Consider the following 21,596-nt stretch of genomic DNA (forward strand, 5'->3'; position numbering starts at 1 on the left):
GTTTTCTCGCATTCCTTCAAGCTAGACTTTCGCTGCACCAACGATTCAGCAGAATATGAAGCTTTTCTCATAGGGTTATCATTATCCAAGCAAGCTGGAGCTACACGTCTGGAAATAAGGGGTGATTCTAAGTTGCTGGTTAACCAGATGAATGGAGTATACGCGCTGAAAAAGGTAATGCTGGCCCCGTATAGATCCGAAGCGCAAAAGCTGCTAAATTACTTCGCTGACGCAACCATAACGCATATTGGCCGTAGTAACAACAGACATGTTGATTGCCTAGCCGCATTAGCATCAAAGTTGCAGTTAGAGGGATGGAAGAAACCCTGACAGTGAAGAGAAGAACCATGGCATCGACATGGCTTTCACGATCCAAGGAGACTGAAGCCAACGACTGGAGAACGCCGATTATTCAAGAACTTAACAGCTCGCTTTTTCAAGGGAAAATCAGCCTCAAAACCTTACAAAACTTCTTCATGCTTCACGGGATGTTGTATCATCGAAACCCAGATGGTTCCCTATCAAGATTCCTAGGAGATGAAGAGGCGCAGCAGCAACTTAACCATATTCATAACGAAGTTTGTGGGCAAATGCTGGTAGTAACACTTTATCTTCGTCTGTAACGCCTTGGCTACTACTGGCCAGAAATTGAGACTCAATCTCGTTTGCTCCAAGGATCTTGTTCCAATTGCCAAGCACCACCGCATCAACTGGAAGTTTTCAATATTAACCACGCTGGGGACTGGCAGAAGCCGTACATCAGTTATCTTCGCGACGGCGTACTTCCTGACAGCAAGAGAGATGCAACCAGGGTACATCAAAGATCTAAAAGATTCATACTTCACGAAGGAATCCTGTATCGTAAAAGCTTTGGGGGAGACTTATTACGATGCCTGGGCGAGGCAAAAATCCTAATCATGTTGAAATAAATGCACGAAGGCGAGCACCAAGGGAAAAGGAAGTTGTTTCTCCAAATACACGAGCGATACTGCTGGCCGACCATGGAAGACGACGCGGCTGCTTTTGTTCAAAGATACTACAAATGTCAAATTCATGGGAATCTTATACACGCACCCTCTACTCCGCTGCATTCGATAAGTAGTCCGTGGTCGTTTTATAGCTGGGGACTCGACATCATCGGGAAGATCAACCCGTCATCATAAAAACAACACGAGTACATAATAACCGCAACAGAGTATTTCACCAAATGGGTCGAAGCCATTCCTTTACGAGGGACTACTGGAGCCACAATTGCAGCGTTCATCGAGGAATATATCATTCACCGTTTTGGTGTGCCTAAACACATCATCACCGAAAACGGCACTCCGTTCGCCAACAAACAAGTGCGGGAGTTACTTGAATAATATGGAATTAAACAAGTTTTCTCCACCATTTACTACCCCAAGGGAATAGGCAGGCTGAAAGCACCAACAAGACTCTTGTTCGAATCCTCAGCCGGACAGTGCACGATAACCCTCGAACGTGGCATGAACAGTTACCCATGGCGCTTTGGGCATATCAGACACCACCAAGGAGCTCTACTGGCGCCTCCCCTTACTCTCTCGTCTACGGCGCGGACGCCATTCTCCCAGCGGAAATTAAAATCCCGTCGGCAAGGATTGCCGAGGCAAGTGGAGTCCAATGGAATGAAGCCGAAACATTGAATGCCAGGGTAACGGAGCTAGACACTTTAGATTCCAGGAGAGCTAAAGCAGAGGATCATGTGTAAGCATACAGAAGTAGAGTTTCCCAAGCGTATGACAAAGCAGTGAAACCTCGAGTTTTTCAAGCAGGAGATTTGGTGTTGAAGACTGCCAAACACATTCAACACGACATGACCGCACCAAAATTCTCCCCAAAATGGGAAGGGCCGTATGTAGTCACCAAAGTGTACAATTGTGGATACTACAAAGTCATCAAGGAAGATGGAGGCAAATTGGAAACAATCATCAATGGAAAATGGCTCAAGGCATACTACGCCTAACTATTACCTCACCCATCGCCATCTCATGGCACGGCTAGCCAGGAATTTTTCTGTTTCCTTCACATCCCAGTTATTAAAACTTCATTTTAGTCAAAGCATATCAATGAAAATTATCTTATTTCTCCAAAACCAGTACCAAAAAAAATGTATATGTTCGAGACTAGAAAGAAAACCAGATGTCTCACAACTACATAACTCAGAAGAGCCCATCCAATAGATTATAATTCCTTGAAAGCATCATCTTCAACATGTTTTGATACCTTTCAGTTCTACTCTTCAAGTCCTGGATAGCCTTTCCCACCTTTTGATATTCCACTGCCAGAGCCTTCTCCTCTTCCAAAACAGCTTTTGTGGCAGGAACGACGTTGGCAAGAATACCGGCTCTGTCAACCTTCATAATGTCAAGGCGATGCCGCAACCAACTTACATTGAACTCAAGAGATTCACAGGTAGACACCATGTTTTCCCACCTTTCAATAGTTGATTTCGTGACGTAGCGGATGGATGTGCCCTCCATTTCAACGATCATAGGCAGGAGAAAATTCATTGTGGTAACCAAAGCCGACGAACAATGCTTCACCACGTTCCTGGTGGCAATATGGCCATATTTTCTCCATATTTTCGTATACAGATTCACGAATTCCTTTTGCACCAGGAATTTACCGACGCTTCGGTAGCTAGAAGACAAACACTTCATGCGGATTTCAAATGACAAGCTTGCACTGGGATATTCATAGCAAGAGATGCCCAAATCAGCAGCGGTTGGTGTGCTCGGTTTCGAAGAAAGGGGGGAGGTCAGATCATCATCATCAACGATAGCCACACATGTCCCAGTTAGATATTTCTGCGCAAAAGAAAATCTCCTTTCGTCACTCGCCAGCAATAATAAACAAATATCTATTGGTTAACGAAAGCATACCGGTATGATCTTCTTGACTCGGATAATTCGGATGGGGGAATTGTCGCAGGAGCAAGAACGTCCGCGCTTAACTGAAGAATCAGGCTGGCTCGAGGACGATTCACTTCTGCTCGACATGATGAAAGAAATATGGGTTCAACAGGAGAAATCTTTGCCGTGAACTGGGAAGGATGATATAGTTTCACCAGCATATATACTGCGGAAACCTAGAAAGAAACGGATGCTGGAAAAACGCGGTCAGCCTACATGACAGCCGAAAAATCAGCCACAATTGTCGAAACCCAAATAAACGAAAAAAGGTCAAACATTCAAGGGAGGAATATATTTTCCAGCTCGGAACCCTGGCACAGACGCGTACCTGGAATGTGTTCTCCTTCCACGGAGGCGTTAACCACGCAAGAGGGCGACCAAGACAAGCCGAGCCAACGTCTCCGCGCCCAAGCCGAGCCAACATCTCCGCGTCCAAGTTATCTCTGCGCCAAGCTAAGCCAATGGCTCCAAGCCAAGCCATCCCCGCGCGCAAGCCAGACCGCATCCAAGCCGCGTCCAAGCCGCGCCAAGCCGCGTCCAAACCGCGCCAAGCCAAGTCGCGCCCAAACTAAGCCAAGTCGCGCCCAAGTCAAGCTAGCACCGATGCCAATGCCAAGACGAATCTATGCAAAATCCGCCAGCACAAGGATCACAGATTTCTTATGCCTTCCACTAAACATTAGGTGAATTCCCTTGGCGATCTCTTCACGTATTGCTCTCTCAGATTTATTCTTGCATGTGACCATCTCGTGCTTACCCCGCAACAATGTCAATGTTACGTGCTAAGCAGGGGACTTAATGTTGATGGTGGTTTTTAGCTTAGGGTTAAAATTGTAAAACCTTGCATCAGATGTGACGTCACTTTGCAAGGAAGTGATGCTGCGAGTACTAACCTCTCCACCGACATATTTATTGAGACGCTCAATACGCTTTCATCCGTAACACTCTGTAAATTTCGGCACCTCGCCAATACTAGACTCACTGAGTACTTTCCTGTGCTATGTTCTGAAAAAGCGGGGGTCTAACAACACCACCCAATATTTCGCTTAGCAATCTGTATGGACTAACTCCGAAACACTTTCTAGAGAATCAACTAGACAGTCAGATTCAATCTAGGTAAAAGTATCTCAAGGAGTTAACATCTCTCTCTTGTTTTGATTCACTCAAGCTAATAGAAAACAACGAGTCTATGATCAAACACAAGGAATAACTTGGACGGTACCAAAGACCAATGTCCAAGGATCATTCAATATCAATCAACAACCAAAGGTCAGATTTCCAATTGATTAATTCAAACGCACAACCTGTATTATTTCAATTATATAAACAAATATAATGCAGAAATAGAAATAGCACAGACACCAGAATTTTTTTAACAAGGAAACCGCAAATGCAGAAAAACCCCGGGACCTAGTCCAAATTGAATACACACTGTATTAAGCCGCTACAGACACTAGCCTACTCCAAGCTAACTTCGGACTGGACTATAGTTGAACCCCAATCAGTCTCCCACTGATCCAAGGTACAGTTGTACTCCCTACGCCTCTGATCCCAACAGGATACTGCGCACTTGATTTCCTTAGCTGATCTCTCCCACAACTAAGAGTTTCTACGACCCAAAATCGCAGGCTTCAAAACAATAAACAAATCTGTCACACACAGACAAGTCTATCAAAGGATCAATTTGTCTCCCACATAAAAACCCTAAAAGTTTTCGTTCCGTATTTTGATAATAATCAAGGTGAACAGGAACCAATTGATAATCCGGTATTATATTCTCGAAGAACAACCTAGATCAATCAATCACCTCACAACAATCTTAATCGTATGGTAGCGAAACAAGATGTCATGGAATCACAAACAATGAGACGAAGGTGTTTGTGATTACTTTTTATATCTTGCCTATCGGAGAACTCTCACGATCTCAAGCCAAATAATATGATTGTACTGTTACGATAGAATATGCAAGATCAGATCACACAAATACGATAAAAATAGTATCGGTCTGGCTTCACAATCCCAAAGAAGTCTTTAAGTCGTTAACCTGGTTTTAGAAGAAGAAAACCAAAGGTTAAAGGAGAATCGACTCTAGCACGCAAAATAGTATCACACGAAAGGTGTGGGGATTAGTTTTGCACAATACTAGATGTCTCCTTTATATAACCTTTCAAATCAGGGTTTTGCCTTAGTTACAAAGCAATCAATATTCACCGTTAGATGAAAACCTGATTTAGATTCAAGCTAATATTTCTCAACCGTTAGATCGAAAACTTAGCTTGTCATACACAAATGACTGTACGCTTCTAGGTATGTTAACCGTACCCAAACGTGTACATTGTTGGTTCAACAATAGTCTACCCAAAGAGGTTAACCATATGAGTGTTTCATACCAACCATGTTCTTCTTCACCATAACTAGTTCAATTGACTCAAATGAACTAGTTAAGAGAGTTGTTCAATTGCAAGGAAATCTTATGTAACTACACAAGACACAATTGAAGCAGAGATGATTTGATTCACTCGAATCGGTTCATGAACTTTAATAGCCACGGTTTGCAAATGCATTCCTTAGTCTTTTAAGATTAAGTTCAGAAATCATCTTTAGATATATAACCTTCTCAAGTTCGCAAACTAGGTTCGCGGACTTAAGACACCGGATAGAGTTTACAAACTCCAGCAAAAATTCTCGGGTTTGAGAACTACGCCGGTTCGCGGACTGGGTTCGATGACTTGGCTCACACAAGTAGTTTGTTAACTCCAGCAAAAATTCTCGGGTTTGAAAACTTCGGCAGTTCGCGGACTTGGCACTTGCCATACTTCCGGTTCTCTTGATCAACAAAGTTCGAAAACTTCGGTTCAAGGAATCCATTGGTTATGTAATCTAAACTCTCATTCCAGTCATTGAAACATTCTCAGAGGACGTTATATAGTTGTTACACTATTTCTCGTCAAAGCAATTTTCAAAGTGATTGAAACATTCATGACTTTCGTCACTAGGTAAAGATAAACTTGGTCGAAGCGAAAAGCTTACCAACACATATTTCGAGATATAGATAGGCGATGTATATTCGGCTCGAAATACCAAATGTGTATGATCTAGTCTATATATATAGCATACGACTTTTGTCTCAAAGAGTAGGAGATAAAATAGATAGACTTTTGAGTGACAGATAAGTTCAAGTTTCCACATACTTTTTTGTCGAGAAGTTCCACCGGTTCCTTGAGTAGATCTTCTACTTGTATGATGAATCGCCATGAAGTCCTTGAGCTCAACTACACTTACTATCCTAGTCTGAGACTTAGCTATAAGAGACTAGAAATCAAGACTTATAGTTTTGATCACTAACATTGACAAACATGCTTAAGATAACAACGCATGCGAGTTTGACCGAGCAGTGCTCTAACAATCTCCCCCTTTGTCAATTTTAGTGACAAAACTATCAATACATATGAAATACAAAAAAGATAATGAAACTTTAGTATCTCCCATTCCACATGTCTAATCTTCAACATTCCTCGAAATCTTCATCACTTCCAAGTACTCCAATGATCCCAAAGGTTGTAAGTTTAGGATTACCGTTGTTGAAGATTCGTAGCTATAACAATGAGAAAACATCGGTCTCGATCATTGTTATACAGTGTCATACTATTATTATACAGTGTCAAAGTCCAATCGTATCACAACTTCAACAATAATACTATGGTGATATGTATCACTCCCCCTTAGTCAATACTCCATCTCACATGAAAATCACTCCCCCTTACGCAATTATCCGAGAACCATATGCATTTGTAGTGTGAACTACATATTAATTCTCCCCTTTTTTGTCAATAAAATTGGCAAAGGTACAAGAACGGGATCATAATGAAATTTCCGTAAGAGACATTTCATGACTGAGAGAAAGAAACACACATCATCTTATTTAGATGCAATCATATAGCCGAAGCTAAAAACATTCATCAAGGAGTTTAAAGATACAAGATAACCCATCTAAAATTCCACAGCCGCACACCCCTCAAGATATGACCATTAAGCACAAGTTCAAAAGAACTCTCCCCCATTTGATGTCATTACCAAGGGAACAACAACGAGCGACCTTAATTTCAAGAGAAACGAAGGATTTTATTGGACACCAAAACCATGAGAATGATTTTTATATCCAACACTCAATCAAATTATTCATAAGTAAACCCATGAATAATCTAATCGGAATACATAATCAAATTAACCACAAAAGTGATCAATTTAATTCATTGTGCTCAACATGAGTAAACTTACGGAGCAACGACTAAGTTAATCATACAAGAGAGTGATTGTCTTAATCGTTCATGTACTCAACACAAGAGAACTTGTGGAGTAATAACTAAATAACCAAGGAGATGATTAATTTAGTTCTAAATGCTCAACATATCGTACCTCACGGAACAACCAACCAAGCTAATCAAAAATAATCAACTTAGTTGTATCGTGCTCAACATAAGACACATCACGGAGCCTTACGGTAATACAAAAAGATGGATCAATGAAGATCTATACCGTGGAATACACAAGGATTCATTATTTTGCACAAGCATATACAATAGCAATAATCCTTGGATACAAAATTTTTTAACCTATCTTCCGTCAAAGGTTGACAATATAGGCTTAACTTTTGTATATGTCAAAAAGTTTATTCATTCTTAAACCAATACATGAATACCGATCGTGAACGACTTTACTTTTGACAAAAATGTGGGACAACAAAGTTCACGGACGTAAACACAAATATCCCATAACAAGTTGCAATATAACAAAATCAAAAATATTGCAAAACATCATCCTCCAAATAGTTTTAGAATTTTAAACCAAAGTACCTAAAAACAAGAAGATGAAAATAATAGCTATGTGTAGTCACATCGCTATTCAAAGCACTAGTTATTCTTCCAACTAAGCCAAAAGAAGAGTTACTAGGCATTGTAGATTTTCCTCAAGGCATCTACAGAAAACTCCTTCTCATTATTGAAAAATCCATTGATAATGGGATCGTTCAATTCCTCTAGATCTTCAGAAATGTCAGTTAACTCACTAAGTTCTCTTTTTAGATCACGCGGAGTATTCTTGGTTAGAAACAACCTTTGTTCATAGTGAGTTATCTCTTACAAAGAGGAAATGATTCGAGATTTTAGATCACTTTGCTTGTTGATGAAAGCTTTCACCATGTCTCTCAAATGATTATTATGATACACAGAAAAGAGACAGTTAGAGGAAGAACCTTTTTCATAGATTGTTGACTTCTTCTTTATCATCCTCGAGGAAGTGATTCCTTTGCACAAATATATGTTGACTGCTTCTACTGCATCACTTTTGGAAGTGCCTCTGGTTACATGAGCCATGAGAACGTATGAGATGGAAAAAGAATATGAGAAGATTTATAAGTGTCAAACCCTAGAGATCCTTGACACAGTCTTCCACAGTTTAAATGTCCACAATCTATATTGTTAGGAGAATATTTTCTTAACAAAAATAGGTACAATACTTGAGCCACACAAACACAAAGCCTCATTTTCTCAAGTTAAGGATGAGGATGCGAACGTCTCTGGAGTTAGATAGAGACAATGTGAGCCAGACGCTCCCCTTGTTTACCAAGGATTGTTGTATAAACAGGTTTCCTTCCTCTTCTGATTCTGGAAGCATTGCTTTTATAAGACTTTTGTTGATTTTCCAGATTCATCTTTTGCATGCTCTTTTGCAGTCTGGACATTCTTTTGTTGCTCCTCTTGAACTTCCAACACGTGCTTTGAGCATGATTTTCATTTCCACAAAACGAACAAATCGATGATTCCTTGTCTTGTTGAAGTGCCTTCTATTTATCACAACTGCCAACCTTTGATTTCCCATGACACTTTGGACCATGATTGACAATACCTGTAGACTTGCTTTTAAAACCTAAACCATTGGTATTTTCAAAGGATTTCTGACCAAAAAATATTGCTGAGATTTTATCAGAACTTCCAGACAATCGTTGAAGATCATCTTTGAGAGTATTAATTTCTTTTTCCTTTAGAACAACGGTTATGGTGAATTGATCATTAAGACAATATATCTCAAGATCTTTTACCTGGATTAAAGATTCTAGTTTCTTCAATGAAGCTTTTAATTGAAGATTTTCTTGAAGAACCTCTTTATTCAAGAATTCAAAAATCTTTGTGTCAGACTCAACTTCTGAAACATACCTTGAGTACGTGGAGGTATCTCCGCGAGAGCTGCGGTTTCATCACATCCAATAGACGCATTCAAAGCGTTGACACTTAGAGAATTTTATTTCATAGAATCTTTAGTAGCAACAATTGACAGTCCTTTTTGTGAACAATGGTTTATCAAACCTATTATCATTAGAACATCACTCATCAGCCCAAGACAAGTTAGAGGATTTACTTGTCTCGGAGACAGTGTTGAATGCAAAGGTTTGAACAGAATTTGGATCATGAATTATCACCTGTTCAAGAGAGGTATTCATGCAGGGGGTGTTGAGGTTATTTCCTCCATTGATGGCATGCTTCTTAGAAACGTATCTTTTATCTTCAAATACAATTTATAAGATATCTGAGGCATTTTAGACTTAGTGCATGTAGACACATAGTGCTGAAGGTCTGGGGTAACGGCCTGTCTGATAGCATTTAATCCGTTAGAGTTTTGCATTGCAGCAAGAGATTCTTCAGGACTATAACTACCAACAACCTTAGGTATAAATACATCGCCTTTTGTATTAACCGGAGGATCATAACCTTTAACAATACGTACCCAGGTTTGAAAATCACAAGCTTGAAGATAAGCACACATAACAACTTTCCACCCTGAGTAGTTTGAGCCATCAAAGACTGGTGGTACGTTTACTGAGATAGCACAGTTGTCCATAGAGTCAGATCGCTACAAACACAGACTTGTAAGGTCTTGAACGTGTTTGCCTGGTCTGATACCAATTGAAAAAGCGGGGTCTAACAACACCACCCAATATTTTGCTTAGCAATCTGTATGGACTAACTCCGAAACACTTTATAGAGAATCAACTAGACATCCAGACTCAATCTAGGTAAAAGTATCTCAAGGAGTTAATATCTCTCTCTTGTTTTGATTCACTCGAGCTAATAGAAATCAGCGAGTCTATAAGGAATAACCTGGACGGTACCAAAGACCAATGTCCAAAGATCAATCAGCAACCAAAAGTCGGATTCCAATTGATTGATTCAAACGCACAACCTGTATTATTTCAATTATATAAACAAATATAATCCGAAAATAGAAATAACACAGACACCAGAATTTTGTTAACGAGGAAACCGTAAAAGTAGAAAAACCCCAGGACCTAGTCCAGATTGAATACACAATGTATTAGGCTGCTACAGACACTAGCCTCCTCCAAGCTAACTTCAGACTGGACTATAGTTGAACCCCAATCAGTCTCCCACTGATCCAAGGTACAGTTGTACTTCCTAAGCCTCTGATCCCAGCAGGATACTGTGCACTTGATTCCCTTAGATGATCTCACCCACAACTAAGAGTTGCTACGACCCAAAATCGTAGGCTTTAACAGTAAACAAATTTGTCTCACATAGACAAGTCTATCAAAGGATCAATCTGTCTCCCACAGAAAAACCCTAAAAGTTTTTGTTCCGTCTTTTGATAATAATCAAGGTGAACAGTAACCAATTGATAATCCGGTCTTATATTCCCGAAGAACAACCTAGATTAATCAATCACCTCACAACAATCTTAATTGTATGTAGCGAAACAAGATGTCGTGGAATCACAAACGATGGGACGAAGGTGTTTGTGATTACTTTTTATATCTTGCCTATGAAGAACTCTCACGATCTCAAGCCAATCAATATGATTGTACTGTTATGATAGAAGATGCAAGATTAGATCATACAACTACGATAAAAGTAGTATCGGTCTGGCTTCACAATCCCAATGAAGTCTTTAAGTCGTTAACCTGGTTTTAGAAGAAGAAAACCAAAGGTTAAAGGAGAATCGACTCTAGCACGCAAAATAGTATCACACGTAAGGTGTGGGGATTAGTTTTGCACAATACTAGATGTCTCCTTTATATAGCCTTTCAAATCAGGGTTTTGCCTTAGTTACAAAGCAATCAACATTCACCGTTAGATGAAAACCTGATTTAGATTCAAGCTAATATTTATCAACCGTTAGATCGAAAACTTAGCTTGTCATACACAAATGACTGTACGCTTCTAGGTATGTTAACCGTACCCAAACGTGTACATTGTTGGTTCAACAATAGTCTACCCAAAGAGGTTAACCATATGAGCGTTTCATACCAACCATGTTCTTCTTCACCATAACTAGTTCAATTGACTCAAATGAACTAGTTAAGAGAGTTGTTCAATTGCAAGGAAATCTTATATAACTACACAAGACACAATTGAAGCAAAGATAATTTGATTCACTCGAATCGGTTCATGAACTTTAATAGTCACAGTTTGCAAATGCATTCCTTAGTCTTTAAGATTAAGTTCAGAAATCATCTTTAGATATATAACCTTCTCAAGTTCGCAGACTAGGTTCACGGACTTAAGACACCGGATATAGTTTACAAACTCCAGCAGAAATTCTCGGGTTCGAGAAATACGCCGGTTCGCGGACTTGGCTCACGCAAGTAGTTTGTCAACTCCAGCAAAAATTCTCGGGTTTGAGAACATCGGCAGTTCGCGGACTGAGTTCGCGGACTTGGCACTTTCCATATTTCTGGTTCTCTTGATCAACAAAGTTCGAAAACTTCGATTTAAGGAATCCATTGGTTATGTAATCTAAACTCTCATTCCAATCATTGAAACATTATTACAGGACGTTATATAGTTGTTACACTATTTCTCGTCAAAGCAATTTCCAAAGTGATTGAAACATTCATGACTTTCGTCACTAGGTAAAGATAAACTTGGTCGAAGCGAAAAGCTTACCAACACATATTTCGAGATATAGATAGGCGATGTATACTCGGCTCGAAATACCAAATATGTATGATTTAGTCTATATATATATCATACGACTTTTGTCTAAAAGAGTGGGAGATAGAATAGATAGACTTTTGAGTGACAGATAAGTCCAAGTCTCCACATACCTTTTTTTCGAGAAGTTCCACCGGTTCCTTGAGTATATCTTCTACTTGTATGATGAATCACCATGAAGTCCTTGAGCTCAACTACACTTACTATCCTAGTCCGAGACTTAGCTATAAGAGACTAGAAATCAAGACTTATAGTTCTGATCACTAACATTGACAAACATGCTTGAGATAGCAATGCATGCAAGTTTAACCGAGCAGTGCTCTAACATGTTCCCCAGCAGAACCCTTAATCGGTATGGCATGACGGATTTATGTTCACTCGCAGCGGAGTAGCATGAACCTCCAAGTACCAAAGTTAAGGCCATTGCACGTAATGCTCAGACATAAAGCACATTGCATTCTGTAGATAAAGATTTTGTGTGGCAGCATACAAAATCCAGCTAGTTATTGTGATAACTCGCAAAGATCTCATAAACCCAACTCATTTGCAAATTCGGGTTTCGCGCCCCGCGCAGTATACTGGACCCCGTTGGTCGAAACCATGCTTAAAAAATCTAGGCAACCAAATCCGCCACAGCGCGCTAAAAGTGCGGCCGCGCCCTAGCATGTCGGCCCTCTTCCCGTCGACCAATCAGGTTGCTTCAAGCCTGTCACGACCTCAAAAAGGTCGCCATACTAAATTGGCTTCCCAAAACACGCCAGCTTCCCAAAAACGCGCCAGCTTCCCAAAAAACGCCAGCATGTCGCACATGCATGTCAGATGCGCTTACCGGACGCGCATGCCGGACGCGCTTGCCGGACGCGCTTGCCAGACGCGCATGCCGGGCGCGCTTGCCAGACGCGCATGCCGGACGCGCTTGCCAGACGCGCTTGCCGGACGCGCTTGCCAGACGCGCTTGCCGGACGCGCATGCCAGGCGCGCTTGCCAGACGCGCATGCCAGACGCGCATGCCAGGCGCGCATGCCAGACGCGCATGCCAGACGCGCATGTTAGACGCACATGCCAGACGCACATGCCAGACGCACATGCCAGACGCGCTTACCAGACGCACATGCCAGACACGCTTCCCAGACCCGCATGCCAGCGCCACTTACAACACCACGACCACTGGCAGACCATCGTGCCACGGCTACTAGCACGTCGCTATGCCACGGCCACTGGCATGCCACCATGTCACGGTTACTAGCACATCGCTATGCCACGACCACTGGCATGCCACCATGCCACAGCTACTAGCACGTCGCTATGCCACGGTCACTGGCATGCCACCATGCCAGAGCTACTAGCCAAAACGAGCCTAGCATCACATATGCTATTTACCTACGACAAGCCTCTCAATTTTAACTTGCCACACGTAGCAAAGTGCTACATGTTTTCCACGAAAACTCTCGAGACTTCAAAACATGTCACAAACTGGGGGATGCTCATCAGGGTATTGGTTTTGCGGTTTACAACGTGCGGCGTGCAATACGCCCGTTACAACAAAGTGTCATAAGAGTGAGGCGGTTAGTAATGACAAGAAATAAGTGGTGAAACGCATCTTCATTAAGTAAACATCAATTCCAGGCGTTACCCGTTACCACTTTTCCACCACTCAACCGCTTCCACTTCTTACGAGGCCAGGGTACGTTTTATTACGACTTGTATAAATAGGTTTCACCTATTTCCACCAAACAACGAGTTTTTGGTCAGGATAACAATACACATCCAGAAATCACCTGGTAGCTTTCCATTCAGCTCGCCAGTTCAACTTTCTGATACAAGTCGCAAAACACCCACACTTTCAGAACCAACTATTCTGGCCTCAACACTTCCTTCGCTTCCCTCCCTAAGACCAACCCTTCTCCTTCACTTTGTGACCGAAGCAAGCGTGGAACGGCCATTTCTTGGTTTAGGCCAGGATACATAACGAATATATGTAAGTTTCTCATATTTCTCCCAATTCTAGTTGCGATTTCTTCAACACGGGATGGCACCACTCGTATGTTTCTCCCAAAATTCTAATATCTTAGCTGATTCTGGTGGTTCTCCTGAACATCCATAACATGTTACCACCACACGCAGGCTGCACAAACTTGGCCGCTCAGCAATATGCATGTAATCCATGTAATTGTTACCACCCAAATAAGGATTCTTTTGTCCTTTCAAAATATTTAAAATGTAAATTTCGTTCCCGCTTCGCCCAATTTTCTATAAAGTTTTTTGACAGGAGAAGCATACGGATCGGTGACGTGTCTCAATCTCTTACCGTCAGATGTTTCTGAAGTGGAGCAATTATAAAACAAATCTTATTGGTTAATAATGAAACATACGGATCGCGGTTTCAATATAAATAACCAGCAAACAAGGACATTTTCATTCACAAATCTTATTCTATCTCTCAATTCTCATTCTCATTTTCAGAACTCAAGTTTTCTTCCAGTTTTCAGAAACATTTTAAGTTATTATCAATGGAAGGAACAGCAAAGGTTGGCAAGGGAGGAAGGAAAGGTGGTGATAGAAAGAAAGCAGTAACAAAATCAGCCAAAGCTGGACTCCAATTCCCAGTTGGAAGAATCACTCGTTTCTTAAAGAAGGGTCGTTATGCTCAAAGACTCGGTTCTGGTGCTCCCGTTTACTTGGCTGCTGTTCTTGAGTATCTCGCTGCTGAGGTAAAAAATCAAACAAACAAGCCCTAGTTTTTATTAATTTTACTGTTTTTCTTCATTCTGAATCTGGGTTTTCAATGAATTTGATTTTGATTCTGATTTGGGTTTTTGTTTTTTGAAATGGGGTTTTTAGGTATTGGAATTAGCTGGAAATGCTGCCAGAGACAACAAGAAATCAAGAATCATCCCAAGACATTTGTTGTTGGCAATTAGGAATGACCAGGAATTGGGGAAATTGCTTTCTGGTGTTACTATTGCTAGTGGTGGTGTTCTTCCCAACATCAACTCTGTTTTGTTACCAAAGAAGAAGGATGAGGCTGCCAGTACTCCAAAATCTCCATCAAAATCTACTGCTGCTAAATCTCCAAAGAAGTAGTAAGATCTTCTAGATCTAGAAAGTAATCTGTAATGAAAATTTAGGGGGTAGGGGGTTCAACTTTTGGGTTATAAAATCAGTTTGTTGATTGTTGATTTAATGATTATGGTTCAGATTTTAGGGTTTGTAATCTCTTTCTGTAGTGGGTTTTCATGTTCATATCAAATCAATGGAATTAATCTTTAAATCCAGATTCAGTTTTCAATTTGCTTGAAATCCCATTTTTCAATCAAATCTCACAGAATCCCTCGGCATTTTCTCTCCTTAAGTTTTTCATCTGTATCGAAATGAACGTGATTATGAAATTCACGAGTGATGCTGATTGCAGAATTATTGGTTTACCATATTTATTAATTCGTTTCTCTTGATTGAGAGGTTCAGCATTAACTTTTGGTCCTTCAATTACCTGTTGATGGAAGTTTGAATTCCTTGATACATTGACATGAGTTTTGACATGCAATAAAATGATGGATATGCATTAATTTTTCTTAGAATGAAGTTTTGGAGCAATCAATTAACCGTTGAAAGATAGATTTAGGTGGATATTATAACATGTGATGCTGTAATGATGCTTGCCTTTGTTATACTACATTGATAAAAATATGGTTTGCTTAGATTGTGCTGCTATTTCGGCTAACATTTGTTGATAAAAGGCCTATTCAATTTTCTGGTTGTACATTTACTATTTGATGTCTTTTGTGTACTAATATCATTACTGTTTTAATGTGTTGCAGGATATACATGGCATGTAATTGAAAGGAGCCAAGTAGAAAGAAGGGCGGAAGTGAAAGATCCTATGGAATTTGTAAAGGACCTGTATGTTGGAGAGAATCTTCAAGTTTTTAAGCCTAGTGGGGAGAGTGCAGTCAATCTGGGTAACTTTGTTTTCAGCACCAAGAGATCCTTAATATAATCAAGAATGATAAATATTTCCGAAGAATTGGATTGAAGATGAGGTCTATGAATACATCACACTTTAGAGGTTTATGTGAACCAAGTAGGAATTTCGAACGTAGTTTGGACAACTGCTGTTACGGTTTGGATCATAAATTTGAAGAAGGTACCACAAAAATTACAGGTAAATGTTAAGACATTCTTACTCTCTGAATTAGACGTATCCAATATAATACAAGATACTTGTTCTTCTGATGGATCATCCATAGCTGTATAGAAGGAATTTCGAATGAAGCTTGCACAATTGCTGATACGGTTTGGATAACAAACTTCACGGCCTGAATGTTATGCTTGATGATTGGAGAAGGTTTACGTCTTTATCAGAAGACTTTAAAAAAATAATGGAAATAATCTTGGAATGTACCATTAAAATTGCAGGTAAACTTGAGATATGCTTACACTCTGAACTAGACGCATCCAATTAGTAGTATAAGTGACTTGTTCTTCAGCTCACATAGTCCAGAAGTGAAAGTAGGGAGTATAGACCGTGTGTATTTTTGGACACTGTTTGTTAAGTTCACTTGTATAATACCAGGGTCCAGGAGTAATTATGTTCACAGCAATAGATGTTTATATCATAGTTATGGTTAAGTTATGATGATAAACGAGCTGAGAGTCTAACAAGCATAAGTTTTGTATCCGATACTATGGTAATTCTCTTCTGAATGGTTAAGCATGATGCCTGTTGATCTGTAACTATTCAGTTGTGCATTATCTTTTTATGCTTGTGAAATTATCATAATGGGTTATAAGTATACAGAGAAGATCCCATTTAGGAAGGCTAAGGTTTAACCAATAATGAAATGCATCAAATTCTGGGATCCTGAGATCACATTAAAATCAACATAGTGTAACGCTGGTTTAGTAAGTTTTTGGGCACTTGTTGTCCGGTTATTCTACTGTACTTTCTTTATGCAGTGCTGTTCATACCTTTTTTTACTTTGGAAAATTAGGACTATTCAGATAGAGTACACAGATGTGAAAGAGATCCTCCTGCAAGCTGCTCATGAAGCTCCTGTTTGAGCCCTTGGCTTCCGAGTTCAATACAACAAATGGGGCATCATAGTTTGGCTGCTACTTGGAGATACACCAGAGACAGGTGTCTTCATGGAGAAAGGCATGAGAACAGTTTTGAGGCCATACTTTGAGCATACAAATGTGAATCTGACTGTTCAAACTTGCACCAAATGAGTAGTTGCCTATTCTTCTACTCGCTGACTCAGTTAGATGGGTGCTGAGTTATTGCTTCATGTGAGCCCTTTTACTAGTCTAGTAGGAAACAATCGATCAGATTAAATGTTACTGTTTATATTATTTAGGGATTGTGATAAGAGATCTTCAAATTTTCTTTTGGTTTTCAGGTTGCAGTCGAGAGCATTGTAGCCAAGGCAATCCGTGATGGCGCCTTAGATGCAACTTTGGACCATGCAAATGGATGGAAGGTATCAAAGGACACTGGGGATGTATATTCCACAAATGAACCTCAATCTGCTTTCAACTCGAAGATTGCCTTCTGCCTCAACATGCATAATGAGGCTGTGAGCGCACTGCGGTTATCTCCAAATTCACATAAGAGGGAAAAGTGAAGTGCAGAAAAGAGGAGGGAGAGACAACAACAGGAGAAGGACCTCGCAAAGCATTTTGATACCTTTTTTACTTGGGAAAGATTAGGCTATTCAGTTGGAGTACACTGATGCGTAAGAGAGCCTCCTGCAAGCTGCTTGTAAAGCTCCTGTCGGATCCCTTGGCTTCTGAGTTCAATGCAACAGATAAAAGTGTCTTCATGCTGAAAGATGTGAAACAGTTTTGAGCCTACACTTTAACCTATCAGACAAAAATGCATTGCTTAACCAGACTCTTAACTGTTATGAAAGGGAAAATCGAGAAGCTGCAGGAGGCTTGAAAGAACTAATCAATGTGCCGGAATGAATGGGTAATCATGCCGCCGTTCTAGTTGACAGAATATGTGAACCGGATCCTAAGGCTGCTTCAGTTTGCAGTTTATAGAAAGATCATCTTGTGAGGCAGAAGTACTTTGACTGGTGCTTGCACTAAAACTAGCCTGAATCTGGCTAGAAAGGATGACAAATGTGAGTTGCAGCTCCAGTCCTTCCAGTTTGATTGCCTTAATGTCGATATAAATCTTTGTGTCGTTTTTCATATGTTCACACCATGATATTCCGTGTATTCTGGTTCCCAACATGTATTAGTGTTTGATTTTGTGTTTGTGTTATCTGACGCTCCATCGGGCTGCGTTCAATCCCAATTTATCTCATGTTGGTGTTGTTTGGTTCTCACCACTATATACTGCTGTCCTATTCATGTCTCAATTTATGAGTTGGCAAATTGTGTAGGATATTCTCATGCCAAAAGAAGGTCTGTAACATTTTCTTTCACTGATATGACTGAAATGCACAGTTGTAAGTTTCTGAACAGGGCAAAAAATATTGGAAATGTATAATCTCCTAGTTTAATTGGGGCCCCAAAAAACAATTAGGGGCCTCCCACTAGAGGACAAAAATGATCATTAAAACTCAAATTGAGTCACCCTTTAACCAAAATATTTTTAAATGACTAAACTGCCTTTAAATGATTAATATTAAAATTTAATTAAGTTAAGTTAATTAGTCTGGTTAGATTATGTTAGATTAAACTCAGATTTTAGAATCAATATATTTTTTTTTATCTTTTTTTGTTGTTGTTGTTGTTTGAGTTGAGAAGAAGAAGAGGAGGTTTTAGAGGAAAATTTAGGGTTTTTAGAAGTGAGTAATTCAAGTAGGGGAAATGATGTTGGGGAAGGTTCAAGCAACAAAGATGATTGTGTTGATGGTAAGATTATCTTAAATTCTCCCATGGATTGGATGTATGTCACAGCACAGAGGAAGAGTCGTCAATGTCGAGGGATGTATACCCCAACGACTCTAGAAAGTCGTCAATTTATTGACACCAAAAATGACGACTCAAACCTGCAACTTTTCCAGGTTATGAAAAATTGTTAGGGTATTAAAAATTTTCATTGACGAGACCCTCAACAGTCGTTAATGTTTAGACTGTTTAAGTTACGACTCTAAACTGTCGAAGATTCATTAATGGCGGAAATGTACGACAGTTTTGGGTCGTCATAAAAATGATCAATTCCTTGACGACCTTTTGGAAGGGTCGTTACTGTTTTGGTTACGCATTTGACGACTTAAACAGTCGTTAATGTTTTAGAAATGTCGTTAATCTCTAAAAAGAGTCGTTAGTGTATGACAGTTTAGAGTCGTTATTGTTTTGATCATGATGTATATGACGACCCTAAACTATCGTTAATGTCGGTGAAGGGTCGTTACTTGAAAAAAAAATTAATCAAGGGTAAAATAGTATATTCATCTTCTGATTTTTACACCCATCAAAAATTTGGGGGGCAAAATTCCATGGCCCCTAATTAGAAGTTATGGCTCCCAATTAAACTAGGTATAATCTGTCTGCTTGATTGACGATTCGGCATTTACCAAGAATACAAATCAAGAACCATATACGCATAGGTTCAAATTTTAACCGGGTGTTGGTAACTAGAGTAAAGCCACGATTTTGCTACAAGCCAAGGCGTGCTCTAAACAAATGAGTTTCTTGTAAAATCTTATTCCTATAGGACTACATGTAAAATACACAATGTTTTTTATGTATCAATTTTAGATGCAATTTCCGCGTATCACACTTGACATATTTCTGTCAATTTCTACCTTTTGGGATCAATTCTGTCTCGATTTTATAACCAGCCTATCCTTTAAAAATGGAGGGAGTATTTCTTTCGATCTGCGCTCAACCCGGAAGACATCTAATGGCTTCATGTAAAATACACAGTGCATTTATGTAAGTTTCTCCCAGCATGCTATATTTCTCCCAAAGACCAAAGTTCTAGGTGCAACACGGGATATCACACTTATATATTTCTCGCAAAGTTCTAATATCTTTGCTGATTCTGGTGGTTCTCCACAACATCCATAACATGTTACCACGACACACAGGCTGCACAAACTTGGCCGCTCATTCGCTCAGCAATATCATGTAATTGTTACCACCAAAATAAGGATTCTTTTGTCTTTTAAAAATATTTAAAATGTAGGAACAAAATTTCATTTTTGTTCATTTTTGACAGAAGAAACATACGGATCGGTGACGTGTCTTAATCTCTTACCGTCTGATTTTTCTGAAAGTGGAAGAAATCTTATTGGTTAATAATAAAGCATACGGATCGCTAGTTCAGTATAAATAACCAGCAACCAAGAACATTTTGATTCACAAATCTTATCTTCATCTCTCAAACGATTCATAGCGATTTTCAGAAACTTTTTAAGTGATAATGGAAGGAACAGCAAAGGTTGGCAAGGGAGGAAGGAAAGGTGGTGATAGAAAGAAAGCAGTAACAAAATCAGCCAAAGCTGGACTTCAATTCCCAGTTGGAAGAATCACTCGTTTCTTAAAGAAGGGTCGTTATGCTCAAAGACTCGGTTCTGGTGCTCCCGTTTACTTGGCTGCTGTTCTTGAGTATCTCGCTGCAGAGGTAAAAAAATCAAACAAACAAGCCCTAGTTTTTATTAATTTTACTGTTTTTCTTCATTCTGAATCTGGGTTTTCAATGAATTTGATTTTGATTTTTATTTTGATTCTGATTTGTGTGTAATTGTTTTTTGAATTGGGTTTTTAGGTATTGGAATTAGCTGGAAATGCTGCCAGAGACAACAAGAAATCAAGAATCATCCCAAGACATTTGTTGTTGGCGATTAGGAATGACCAGGAATTGGGGAAATTGCTTTCTGGTGTTACTATTGCTAGTGGTGGTGTTCTTCCCAACATCAACTCTGTTTTGTTACCAAAGAAGAAGGATGAGGCTGCCGGTACTCCAAAATCTCCATCAAAATCTACTGCTGCTAAATCTCCAAAGAAGTAGTAAGATCTTCTAGATCTAGAAAGTAATCTGTAATGAAATGTAGGGTTCAACTTTTTGGGGTTATGAAATCATTTTGTTGATTTTAATGATTCAGATTTTAGGGTTTGTAATCTCTTTCTGTAGTGGGTTTTCATGTTCATATCAAATCAATGGAATCATCAATCTTTAAATTCAGATTCAGTATTCAATTGCTTGAAATCCTATTTTTGAATCAAATCTCACAGAAGCATTCATAAACATACTAATAACAAAGTTACAATTTTGAAATTTTAGATTTTGGAAATTTTTGGTGCCTCTTCTGTAAATCAAGAACTTTTGCCCAAGAAGGTCTAGCTTAGCTTAATTTTCTTAACAACACCTGCATATGTAGTAGTCATACCAAAACGTCGGCTTGAAAACTAACTTCCGAGCTAAAGCTGATGATGATACTGGATAAAAATGGTGTGCTTCCATTCAGTTTACTAGATTGGCATTTTCTCATAAACTTTAGGCAAGAAGTTGATTCTAAAATTGAAACTGGTTTCTTCCAGAATCATGGAGTGCTGCCTGTAAGGGAACAGTTATAAAGCCTATAATGTACAGCCACTTACACAGCTGAAACAGCTAAATGAATGAAGGCAAAACGTAAAGAGCAAAAAAAAGAAATTCTCTATTACAACTGCATTAACCTGGAACCACATTTGGCGA

General features: G+C 39.6%; 2 protein-coding genes across 3 annotated transcripts; both read left to right on the top strand.

Annotated features, from left to right (window-relative positions):
- Window positions 1–14,364: 14,364 nt before the first annotated feature.
- Window positions 14,365–21,083, top strand: LOC113355360 (probable histone H2A.1). 2 transcript variants are annotated; one of them, XM_026598196.1, is made up of 3 exons: window positions 14,365–14,649; window positions 14,780–15,049; window positions 20,937–21,083. In XM_026598196.1, exons 1-2 carry the CDS (start codon window positions 14,449–14,451, stop codon window positions 15,020–15,022), a joined length of 444 nt encoding a protein of 147 aa, XP_026453981.1. In that variant the 5' UTR covers window positions 14,365–14,448; the 3' UTR covers window positions 15,023–15,049; window positions 20,937–21,083. The 2 variants fall into 2 exon arrangements, with proteins under 2 accessions (XP_026453981.1, XP_026453980.1); XM_026598195.1 differs by lacking the exon at window positions 20,937–21,083 and having other exon boundaries at window positions 14,780–15,225.
- Window positions 20,266–21,083, top strand: LOC113355361 (probable histone H2A.1). The gene is made up of 2 exons (XM_026598197.1): window positions 20,266–20,522; window positions 20,667–21,083. The coding sequence occupies exons 1-2, from the start codon at window positions 20,322–20,324 to the stop codon at window positions 20,907–20,909; spliced, it is 444 nt and encodes a 147-aa protein (XP_026453982.1). The 5' UTR covers window positions 20,266–20,321; the 3' UTR covers window positions 20,910–21,083.
- Window positions 21,084–21,596: the final 513 nt, after the last annotated feature.

The sequence above is a fragment of the Papaver somniferum genome, chromosome 3, assembly GCF_003573695.1.
Source record: "Papaver somniferum cultivar HN1 chromosome 3, ASM357369v1, whole genome shotgun sequence".
Classification (NCBI taxonomy): domain Eukaryota; kingdom Viridiplantae; phylum Streptophyta; class Magnoliopsida; order Ranunculales; family Papaveraceae; genus Papaver; species Papaver somniferum.